The 12214-nt window shown below is 50.2% G+C and overlaps 1 protein-coding gene and 1 pseudogene across 2 annotated transcripts in view; both read left to right on the top strand.

Moving 5' to 3' along the window:
* LOC108515333 (protein-arginine deiminase type-2) overlaps positions 1–4397 on the top strand; it is a 52820-nt gene extending 48423 nt beyond the window's left edge. Inside the window, exons 14-16 of the mRNA XM_017852135.1 lie at positions 1109–1194; positions 2363–2491; positions 3277–4397. Coding sequence (XP_017707624.1) covers positions 1109–1194; positions 2363–2491; positions 3277–3510 — 449 coding nt within the window. The 3' untranslated portion in view covers positions 3511–4397. The remainder of the gene's footprint in view (positions 1–1108; positions 1195–2362; positions 2492–3276) is intronic.
* Positions 4398–4803: 406 nt separating this feature from the next.
* LOC108515334 (protein-arginine deiminase type-2-like) lies at positions 4804–8255 on the top strand (annotated as a pseudogene). Its single transcript, XR_001881498.1, has 2 exons — positions 4804–4973; positions 5760–8255. The product of XR_001881498.1 is annotated as a protein-arginine deiminase type-2-like (transcript).
* Positions 8256–12214: the final 3959 nt, after the last annotated feature.

Here is a 12214-nt window from a genome sequence, read left to right as displayed (position 1 = left end):
TGTAGTCCCAGTTACTCGGGAGGCTGAGGCAGGAGAATGGCGTAAACCCGGGAGGCAGAGCTTGCAGTGAGCTGAGATCCGGCCACTGCACTCCAGCCCGGGCAACAGAGCGAGACTCCGTCTCAAAAAAAAAAAAAAAAACTACAGGCTTGCCCTCCAGAAAAATTCTTATATGAACCTATCCCCTGAACTTGGATCAGTTTTAGAAAATCACAGATCCCTAGTTTTCTGTCTCTACCTGGACCCTGCCTTCTGAGTCCCTAAGCCTCAAAGATTACATCCAACTTATAGCTGGGCATCTTTGCTGCTATCCAGCTATAAACCTGGGAAGTGCAATGGACCAGCAGGCTCTTCCCAGATGAGGCCAAAAAATAATAAATAAATAAATAATAGGTTAAGAGCATAGGCTCTGGAATCAGACTGATCTGCACACCAACTCTGCTGCTTGCTAGATGTAAGACCTGGGACAAGTCACATAACTTCTCTGTGCCTCAGTTTCCTCATTTTTCAGGGTAGTGACTACCCCATAGAAATGTGGGGAGGATCCATGAGTTAATTCAATGTAAAGCATTTAGAAGAGTATCGGCCACATAGTAGGTGCTCATTGAGCATTAGGCATTACTAATCAAGCTGGAAGCCATATAAGCCATCCTGTGGTATGGGAGCCAGACGCAGGCCACTCCAGAGCAGCAGCCAAGATGAGGCAGTTCTGGAAAATGGGAAGGGTGTCCCCTTTGGCCATGCTGCTTCTGCCACATTCATGCTAGTCAGCTGCTCATCCTTAGCAGCAGACTCTAGGTGGGAGAACCAGGGGGCTACTTGTACCACCCCTGATCCCACTGGCCGAAGTGAGAGCAAGACAGCTGCCACCACTGTCCTGGCTCAGATGTCATAGTCAACTCTGGAGAAAAGAGTGTGTGCTGCCCTTCCCAGACGAGGGGGCCTGATTTCTCCTGGGAGTGCCCTCCTGTGGTCCAGCCTGTCCCCAGCCCCATCTCCCCAGTCCTGGTCCAGCAGTTAGCCCAGGGACTGGAGGGTCTTGGCAAAAGGGGAACACCCAGCCTGGGTATCTAAAGCTTGACCATCCCCTGTCCTTTGACCCCCACAGGCTTGGGTGGGATGAGCAGCAAGCGAATCACCATCAACAAGATTCTGTCCAACGAGAGCCTCGTGCAGGAGAACCTGTACTTTCAGGTGAGGGCAGGGCAGGGGTGCAGGGCCAGAGGGCCCCTGGGAGGGATGAGGCTCAGGCCCTCACATCCTTGGGCCTTCCGTAGAGAACGGCCGAGGGCTCAGAAGCTCCTGACCCGGAGCACAGCAGCACAGGGAAGAGCCTCCACCAGCATTCAGCCAGCCTCCTTGCTTTACTTCTGGGCTAAAGTCCCGGGGTTAAAGGAGTGCCAAATTGTGCCGCCCCCTCACTTGGGACTAGGACCATGGGCAACTCACTAAGGCTGTCTTTGGTTCTCTCATCTCTAAAAACGGGATAATAGGGGCCACACACAGTGTCTCATGCCTGTAATCTCAGTACTTTGGGAAGCCAAGGCAGGAGGATTGTTTAAGGCTGGGGGTTTGAGACCAACCTGGGGAACATTGTGAGACACTTGTCTCTACAAAATAAATCAATAAATAAAAATTTTGGCCGGGCGTGGTGGCTCATGCCTGTAATCCCAACTCTTTGGGAGGCCGAGGCAGGCAGATCACCTGAGGTCAGGAGTTCAAGGCCAACATGGCCAACATATTGAAACTCCTTCTCTACCAAAAATGCAAAAATTAGCCAGGCATGGTGGTGCGTGCCTATAATCCCAGCTACTTGGGAGACTGAGGCAGGAGAATCACTTGAACCCAGGAGGTGGAGGTTGCAGTGAACCAAGATCATGCCACTACACTCCAGCCTGGGCAATGGAATAAGACTCAGTCTCAAAAAAAAAAAAAAAAAAAAAAATTAAAAGGGTATAATAATAGCATCTATATCACAGGGCTGGGGCTTAAATAAGCAGTCTATGTAATGCCCTTAGAAGTACCAGGCACATGTACACATTAGCTTTTGTTATTACCAAAATCATCAGTGTTGGGTGGCCCGAGGGGTCACTGAGGTGCTGTGTGGGAAGCACTTAGCACAGGGACCGGCTCTAGTGAGTGCTGGGGAAATGGCAGCTGCTGCTCTGACATCTGTGACCATCTTCTGTCCTGAACCCTGGTAGACAGGGCTGAGGAGAGGCTGCAGAGGTGCCACTGAGTGCTAGAAGTCTCTCTGGAGTGCCAGGGCCCCTGGCCTGGTGCTGCAGACAGGGATGGGGTTGACAAGGTGGCAGGTGTGTGTCCCCTCACCTGCATGCCCTCCCTCCTTTCTCCTTCCCAGCGCTGCCTGGACTGGAACCGTGACATCCTCAAGAAGGAGCTGGGACTGACAGAGCAGGACATCATTGACCTGCCCGCTCTGTTCAAGATGGACAAGGACCACCGCGCCAGAGCCTTCTTCCCAAACATGGTGAGGCCCTGCGGACCCCAACCCTTGCCCCATGCCAGTATAGGGCAGCCAGATCCAGAAGGACCCCTCAACTGAGGCTGTCCAATGGGGAGGCCCAGGTCCCAATCCTGGCTGCACTGCTGTGTGACCTCACCTCAGGCACTTGCCCTCTCTGGGCCTCCATTTCCTCCTAGGGGTGATACGCTCATCCTAGCTGCTTCACTGAGATACTGGGAACCCTTTTCTTAACAGATAGGAAAGTGCTGTGCAAAAGATTAAAAGTCCTTTATGTACAGGAGGGATTCCTGTTACATAGAGGAGAGTCTTCCATAACATAGAAAGAGGTTAGAACAATACATATGCACACATGGACACATATATACACACATGCGCACACATAAACACGTGCATGCGTGGACACATATACACGTGCACACAGAAACACGTGCACGCATGAACATATATACACACACAGAAATACACATGCACACACAAATGCATACATACTCATGCATGTGTGCACATTCATACACATGTACATGTACACACTGATGCATGCATATATAGCCATGTATATATACATGTACAGACATGTGAATGCTTTTGCACACATGTACATACAGAGGATTGCCTGGTTTTCCGCCTCAGCTCTGCCATTTGTGAGTGACTTAGACCCGCTCCGTCCCTATCCAATCACAGTTACTACTTCACAGGTTGCTGTGAGGGTTCAGTGAGCTTAGGATGGGCATGTGTATAGTAGGTGCTCACTAAATGGAAGCTGTTACCATCACAATCACCCATCACAGGTGAACATGATCGTGCTGGACAAGGACCTGGGCATCCCCAAGCCATTTGGGCCACAGGTCGAGGAGGAGTGCTGCCTGGAGATGCACGTGCGCGGCCTCCTGGAGCCCCTGGGCCTCGAATGCACCTTCATCGACGACATTTCTGCCTACCACAAGTTTCTGGGGGAAGTCCACTGCGGCACCAATGTCCGCAGGAAGCCCTTTACCTTCAAGTGGTGGCACATGGTGCCCTGACCTGCCAGGGGCCCTGGTGTTTGCCTCCTTCCCTGAGTTCTCCAGACCCCTCACATGCCCAGAGCCTTCTGCTGACATGGACTGGACAGCCCCGCTGGGAGACCTTTGGGACGTGGGGTGGGATTTGGGGTATCTGTGCCTTGCCCTCCCTGAGCGGGGCCTCAGTATCCTCTGAAGCCATCCCCAGTGAGCCTCGACTCTGTCCCTGCTGAAAATAGCTGGGCCAGTGTCTCTATAGCCCTGACATAAGGAACAAAACGAAACACAGCAAACCATGTGCCCAAACCGTTCCCCAAAGAATTTTGAGTCTCTAGTCTGACACTGAATGAGGGGAGAAGGGAAGGAGATTCTGGGATCGCCAGTTCTTCCAGCAGCCATGCTCTGAAAATCAAGGTAGAATCCATGGAAAGGGACCCCAGGACCCCAGGACCCTAGACGTATCTTGAACTGCCATCATCATTTCAAATCCACCTCCCTTAGGGTTTCCAGGTGGCCACCTCCAATTTTTCATTCCTTACCAATCTCTCAAATCCTCTTGGCTTTCTCTCTGCAGCATGGACACTGCTGGCTAGTCCTCCCCATTCCCTGAGGGTCCAGTAAGTTAGTTTAGAACCTTCCTGGAAATATTTCATCTGAGCAGGTTTCCCCACGTGTGGGATGCTCCTTTTGCCTCATCTGTCTCATGGATGCAGGTTCCCCTGCATGCATGGGGATTTCTCCCCAGACCAGCATACTTGTGGCCTGAGAGTTCAATGTGTAAAGATGCCCCTGGTCAGCCATATCCACCTTCTCTTGCCTGGTCCTTGATCTCTGGCCAGTCCCTGACCTTCCTCCTCCCACTGCCTTGATTTTCTTCCTTTTTATTCCTGATGCCATCTGTCCAGGCAGCTAGACNAAAAAAAAAAAAAAAAAAAAATTAAAAGGGTATAATAATAGCATCTATATCACAGGGCTGGGGCTTAAATAAGCAGTCTATGTAATGCCCTTAGAAGTACCAGGCACATGTACACATTAGCTTTTGTTATTACCAAAATCATCAGTGTTGGGTGGCCCGAGGGGTCACTGAGGTGCTGTGTGGGAAGCACTTAGCACAGGGACCGGCTCTAGTGAGTGCTGGGGAAATGGCAGCTGCTGCTCTGACATCTGTGACCATCTTCTGTCCTGAACCCTGGTAGACAGGGCTGAGGAGAGGCTGCAGAGGTGCCACTGAGTGCTAGAAGTCTCTCTGGAGTGCCAGGGCCCCTGGCCTGGTGCTGCAGACAGGGATGGGGTTGACAAGGTGGCAGGTGTGTGTCCCCCTCACCTGCATGCCCTCCCTCCTTTCTCCTTCCCAGCGCTGCCTGGACTGGAACCGTGACATCCTCAAGAAGGAGCTGGGACTGACAGAGCAGGACATCATTGACCTGCCCGCTCTGTTCAAGATGGACAAGGACCACCGCGCCAGAGCCTTCTTCCCAAACATGGTGAGGCCCTGCGGACCCCAACCCTTGCCCCATGCCAGTATAGGGCAGCCAGATCCAGAAGGACCCCTCAACTGAGGCTGTCCAATGGGGAGGCCCAGGTCCCAATCCTGGCTGCACTGCTGTGTGACCTCACCTCAGGCACTTGCCCTCTCTGGGCCTCCATTTCCTCCTAGGGGTGATACGCTCATCCTAGCTGCTTCACTGAGATACTGGGAACCCTTTTTCTTAACAGATAGGAAAGTGCTGTGCAAAAGATTAAAAGTCCTTTATGTACAGGAGGGATTCCTGTTACATAGAGGAGAGTCTTCCATAACATAGAAAGAGGTTAGAACAATACATATGCACACATGGACACATATATACACACATGCGCACACATAAACACGTGCATGCGTGGACACATATACACGTGCACACAGAAACACGTGCACGCATGAACATATATACACACACAGAAATACACATGCACACACAAATGCATACATACTCATGCATGTGTGCACATTCATACACATGTACATGTACACACTGATGCATGCATATATAGCCATGTATATATACATGTACAGACATGTGAATGCTTTTGCACACATGTACATACAGAGGATTGCCTGGTTTTCCGCCTCAGCTCTGCCATTTGTGAGTGACTTAGACCCGCTCCGTCCCTATCCAATCACAGTTACTACTTCACAGGTTGCTGTGAGGGTTCAGTGAGCTTAGGATGGGCATGTGTATAGTAGGTGCTCACTAAATGGAAGCTGTTACCATCACAATCACCCATCACAGGTGAACATGATCGTGCTGGACAAGGACCTGGGCATCCCCAAGCCATTTGGGCCACAGGTCGAGGAGGAGTGCTGCCTGGAGATGCACGTGCGCGGCCTCCTGGAGCCCCTGGGCCTCGAATGCACCTTCATCGACGACATTTCTGCCTACCACAAGTTTCTGGGGAAGTCCACTGCGGCACCAATGTCCGCAGGAAGCCCTTTACCTTCAAGTGGTGGCACATGGTGCCCTGACCTGCCAGGGGCCCTGGTGTTTGCCTCCTTCCCTGAGTTCTCCAGACCCCTCACATGCCCAGAGCCTTCTGCTGACATGGACTGGACAGCCCCGCTGGGAGACCTTTGGGACGTGGGGTGGGATTTGGGGTATCTGTGCCTTGCCCTCCCTGAGCGGGGCCTCAGTATCCTCTGAAGCCATCCCCAGTGAGCCTCGACTCTGTCCCTGCTGAAAATAGCTGGGCCAGTGTCTCTATAGCCCTGACATAAGGAACAAAACGAAACACAGCAAACCATGTGCCCAAACCGTTCCCCAAAGAATTTTGAGTCTCTAGTCTGACACTGAATGAGGGGAGAAGGGAAGGAGATTCTGGGATCGCCAGTTCTTCCAGCAGCCATGCTCTGAAAATCAAGGTAGAATCCATGGAAAGGGACCCCAGGACCCCAGGACCCTAGACGTATCTTGAACTGCCATCATCATTTCAAATCCACCTCCCTTAGGGTTTCCAGGTGGCCACCTCCAATTTTCATTCCTTACCAATCTCTCAAATCCTCTTGGCTTTCTCTCTGCAGCATGGACACTGCTGGCTAGTCCTCCCCATTCCCTGAGGGTCCAGTAAGTTAGTTTAGAACCTTCCTGGAAATATTTCATCTGAGCAGGTTTCCCCACGTGTGGGATGCTCCTTTTGCCTCATCTGTCTCATGGATGCAGGTTCCCCTGCATGCATGGGGATTTCTCCCCAGACCAGCATACTTGTGGCCTGAGAGTTCAATGTGTAAAGATGCCCCTGGTCAGCCATATCCACCTTCTCTTGCCTGGTCCTTGATCTCTGGCCAGTCCCTGACCTTCCTCCTCCCACTGCCTTGATTTTCTTCCTTTTTATTCCTGATGCCATCTGTCCAGGCAGCTAGACAAGAACTTGTTCACCAGCAGCCAGAATCAGGCCTTTCCCGGGGCATAATAAGTGACCAGCCCCTCCTCCCCAGACATCAGATCCAACACATAAGGACCCTGGCCTGCCCTCCAGCCCAACAGCCAGTTCTGGGTCAGCTGCCAGCTTAGGGGTGGTTTGATTATTCCATTGAAATTCACCAGTGCATTTGCCAAAGACCCTCTCATTTGGACATATCCAGATTCATTCCTGGCTCCAAGTGAAAAGACTCAATTTCAATCTTTAAAGGTTCCTTTAGGGCCAGAAAAATAAATGAATTATAATCCCATTTTGAAGAACCAATTTATAACCAATGAAAAGGTTATAATGTAATTATATTCTTGGAGGAACAAGATTTTCATTTGGGATTATTTCTTTCAACCATTCAACAAACATTTTTTGTATGCCCCTAAGCGCCAGGCATGGCATTGGGCTCTGCAAACACAGTGGTTAGTAGCAATCTGGACCTGGTCCCTACTGGCATGGAACCCATCAGTCCCCAACATGCAAAGTTCACATGTAAAGGCCAGCCCCTGACCCTTCAGTGATGCGTTCTTTAGAAATGCCAGCCCACTATATTCAGAAATCCATCCTCAGGGCACAAAACTTCCAGCAAGTCACTGTCATGGTGAAATGGGCGGTGAGAGGGGGTCTTCTTTAAACAGCTCTCCTTCCCAGCTAGCTGGCCAGTACCCATCCAGTGATTCCCCAGAGCCTCCAGAAGCTGTTGCCTCCTCTCTGGGGACAGCCACTCCTGCCTTTGGAGGCCAAAGCCCCAGATCTCTCCAGCCCCAGAGCTGAAAACACCAAGTGCCTATTTGAGGGTGTCTGTCTGGAGACTTAGAGTTTGTCATGTGTGTGTGTGTTTGGTTAATGTGGGTTTATGGGTTTTCTTTCTTTTTTTTTTTTTAGTCTACATTAGGGGGAAGTGAGCGCCTCCCACGTGCAGACAGTGTGTCTTTATAGATTTTTCTAAGGCTTTCCCCAATGATGTTGGTAATTTCTGATGTTTCTGAAGTTCCCAGGACTCACACATCCTTTCCCATCTCACTTGCCCACCCAGTGTGATGACCCTCGGTGTGGATGTACCCCTGTGGACTCATGGCTCTTCCCCACCCCCACTTCCTATAAATGTAGGCCTAGAATACTCTTCTCTGTTGCAAAACTCGGCTAAGTTCCTGTTTCCACCTTGATGTTGAAATATCCTATGTAAGAGGGCAGGGGGTGTCGTGAAGATGGCAAGAAGAACACAGTTTCAAATTTCTGGAAAAGAGCCTGTGGTAGAGAGCTAAAGATGTTTAGGGAAGAGCTCGACTAAAGAACAATGAAATAAATGGTCCAAGGGGAAGTCACATGGCTGTTGGTGTGATGTTCTTTGCTGCTTCATAGACACGGCCTGGAGTGAGGCAAGCCACATACCGGGCCTTCCTGGTCCTGCAGCCCCTGCTGTTCTGGGCACGGGGTCTGCGCTCTCAGCATAGGTATCTCGAGGGTTCAGAATCCCCCACACACTCAGTGACTGCATATTACATGGCCACCCCGAAGGTGAAGACCAGTACCTGCAATAAAGTCTGATCATGTTATTCTGATGGGGTTCCCCAGGAGCAGACCCTGAGATGAGCATTTGAGAACAAGTGATTTATTAAGAAAGGGCCGGGCACAGTGGCTCATGCCTGTAACCTCAGCACTTTGGGAGGCTGAGGCAGGAGGATCACTTGGGCCCAAGAGTTCCATACAAGCTTAGGCAACATAGTGAGATCCCCATCTCTATAAAAAATTTTTAAAAATAGCTGGGCATGGGCCGGGCGCGGTGGCTCAAGCCTGTAATCCCAGCACTTTGGGAGGCCGAGACGGGCGGATCACGAGGTCAGGAGATCGAGACCATCCTGGCTAACACGGTGAAACTCCGTCTCTACTAAAAAAAATACAAAAAACTAGCCGGGCGAGGTGGCGGGCGCCTGTAGTCCCACCTACTCGGGAGGCTGAGGCAGGAGAATGGCGTAAACCCGGGAGGCGGAGCTTGCAGTGAGCTGAGATCTGGCCACTGCACTCCAGCCTGGGCGACAGAGCGAGACTCCGTCTCAAAAAAAAAAAAAAAAAAATAGCTGGGCATGGTGGCACATGCCTATAGTCCCAGCTACTTGGGAAGCTGACGCAAGAGGATAGATTGAGCCTAGGACGTGGAGTCTGCAAGGGGCCATGATTGTGTCACTGCACTACACTCCAACCCACATGACAGAGCAAGACCCTGTCTCAAAAAGAAGAGCCTCCAGGAGAAACCAAGACGGGAACTGGGGGAGCAGGCCAAGGAAGGGGAAGAAACCATACAAGAGTGTGAGGTGAAGCCTCAGACTGATCCCTGGAGAGCTCTGGAGCATAAATGGCACCTCTGAGCTGTCCTGTCTGGAGGCTGAGTCTTTGTCCGTCTGCACCAGTCATTGGCTGTGGGGACTCTGGCCCTCTCAATGGGCGAGGGGGTACCAGGAGCTCACAGACAACCATCTAAAGATCACAACTGGGATTAGGAGGAAAGTCACAGGCTGGGGGAATGGGCTGCCACAACCAGAAGAGGGTCTGGGCAGGGCACCAGCCATGTCCACTGCTCTGGGTGATGCTGTGTTCTTTTAATAAAAAGCTATTACACACAAGTATTTGTGATTTGACCCATGGTATGAAAATCCATACAACATAACCGGATCTAACAGGGTCTTTGTGTACAAACTCCTGAGGCCCTAAAACGGAGCCACCTGATTGGTTGCTGAGTCTAGAAGCTGCTTCCAAGTTCTTTGGGAGACACCTGGGGCCCTTCTCACTCCTTAGTCCCATCTTGGGCTTCTGGACAAATGTCTTGGTGCCATTGTTTTTAAAGAGGCCACTGCAAAATGAAAATCACTGGTTGACTTACTCCCAGGCTTAACCCAGGGGACCAGGCCTCTGAAATCCCCTTTCTGGGGGTTTGTTTTGTTGTTTTTTTGAGACAGACTTGCTCTGTCGCCAGACTGGAGTGCAGTGGCATGATCTTGGCTCACTGCAACTCCAGCTCCCTGGTTCAAGTGATTCTCCTGCCTCAGCCTTCAGAGTAGCTGTGATTACAGGCATGCACCACCACACCCAGGTAATTTTTGTATTTTTAGTAGAAACAGGGTTTCATCATGTTGGCCAGGATGGTCTCAATCTCCTGACCTTGCAATCTGCCCACCTCGGCCTCCCAAAGTGCTGAGACTACAGGCGTGAGTCACTGCGCCCTGCTGAAATCCCCTTTTATACCCAACTAATGTGGTCCAAGCCACTGCAAGGCCAATTTTTCATGGATTTCCTGACCCATCTAGTTCTGCAACTCCCCAAGGGATGCTGGAACGTTCAACAAGTTCATCCTGGTGATGTTTTCACATGTTGGCCAATCACCCACCTCAGGGTCACTGAGTGTCACCTTGAGACTTTTGAGTAGCACTTTCCAATAGAAATATAATGCAAGCTAGATAATATGATCTTGAATTTCCTGGTAGTCACATTTAAAAAGTAAAATGCAGGTGAAATTAATTTTAATAATATATTTTCTTTAGCCCAATCTATCCAAATCATTATCATTTCAATATGTAATCCAAATTTTAAAATTTCAGTGAGATATTTTACATTCTCATTTTTGGTAGCAAGTCTTTGAAATCTCATGTTTATTTTATACTTACATCACACATCTATTCAGACTAGCCACATTTTAAGTGCTCAATAGCCACAAGTGGCTATCATATTGGAAGGTATTGTTCTAGAATCTTCTCTGCCAGGCTGAGCGCCAATTGTGGAAATAGGCACATTCCTTAAACCCCCAGAGTCCAGCTAGTTTGACTGCAATGGTTAATAAAAGTTTATTATAATAATACTGAAAAGAGAAATGTAAAATAGATACGAGCCATCACTGGCCCTGGTATGCAGACCCTTGCCCTTCCAGAAAGTCCTCTTGTCTGAATCATGGCTGCTGCCAAGTTACCAGGACCTCCCTCTCTCTCTGCAAGGTGATTGTCTTTGGCCAAGTTCCCTCTGCCCACTGTCAAGATGGGAACACCCCACCAGGTCCTCTCTTTACTCTCACTGTTCCTGTGGATACAACTGATTCTGCATTTACTCTAAAATGTGTACTTGGAGTCCCAGGTGAGAGCAGCTTGTTATCTCAGATTCCTCCAGCATTCCAGATGGGATCTGAGCCACACCTTGGCATAGCCAAAACCCCATGGAAGTGGTTGCGGGGAGATCTCTCCCCTGAAACAAAAAGCAGCCAGGAATCAATCTGCCTCACCAGTAAGATTCATGCAGGATCCTCACCCAAGTGGTATCAGATCCAAGGGGCTGATGGAAAAGTTATTAGCAACTAAATACAGTGAGTGACACCAAATGGCAGCATGTAGGATCCGTTCTCCAGCTGGACATGCAGAAAAGGATGCCCCAGGCAGAAAGCCCAGCTCTGCAGCCTTGTCTCAAGCCTGGCTGATGTGAAAGACCTTCACCCCATCCCCCTGGCCAGCTGGGCTCCTTTTAAGCCCTGATCTTTGAAAAAGCAAAGGTCTTCTCTGGGTTCTGCTCAAAGTTCAAAGGAACTGCTGGGTTCAGGCCACGCCAGCTTGGCCTTGACCCCTCACCTTCCACCAGCAAAAGTCTGCTTTCTGACAGCCCTGGTTATACCCAAAGATGACTAACAGTCTCTGACCAGCATGCTAAGGCCCCATGCGCAGGCTACTGTGCTACTGAAGAGCTGAAGAGATACGTTCAGTCTTTAAAAGGAATTTTTTGTTTTCCGGCCGGGCACAGTGGCTCATGCCTGTAATCCCAGCACTTTGGGAGACCAAGGCGGGCAGATCACCTAAGGTCAGGAGTTTGAGATCAGCCTGGCCAACAAGGTGAAACCCGGTCTCTACTAAAATACAAAAATTAGCCAGGCGTGATGGCAGGCACCTGTAATCCCAGCTATTCAGCAGGCTGAGGCAGGAGAATCACTTGAACTCCGGAGGCAGAGGTTGCAGTGAGCCAAGATCATGCCCCTGCACTCCAGCCTGGGGGACAGAGCGAGACTCCATTACACACACACACACACACACACACACACACACACACACACAAAAGGGGGATCACTCGCCATCAGAGAAATGCAAATCAAAACCACAATGAAACACCAATCTCACACCAGTTAGAATGGCAATCATTAAAAAGTCAGGAAACAACAGGTGCTGGTTGGAGAGGATGTGGAGAAATAGGAACACTTTTACACTTGTTGGGGTGGGGGACTGTAAACTAGTTCAACCATTGTGCGAAACAGTGTGGT

Source organism: Rhinopithecus bieti, unplaced genomic scaffold, assembly GCF_001698545.2.
Source record: "Rhinopithecus bieti isolate Rb0 unplaced genomic scaffold, ASM169854v2 scaffold_33652, whole genome shotgun sequence".
Classification (NCBI taxonomy): domain Eukaryota; kingdom Metazoa; phylum Chordata; class Mammalia; order Primates; family Cercopithecidae; genus Rhinopithecus; species Rhinopithecus bieti.
Note: the sequence above shows the minus strand (reverse complement) of the source record. Positions and strands in the feature narration are given on the sequence as shown.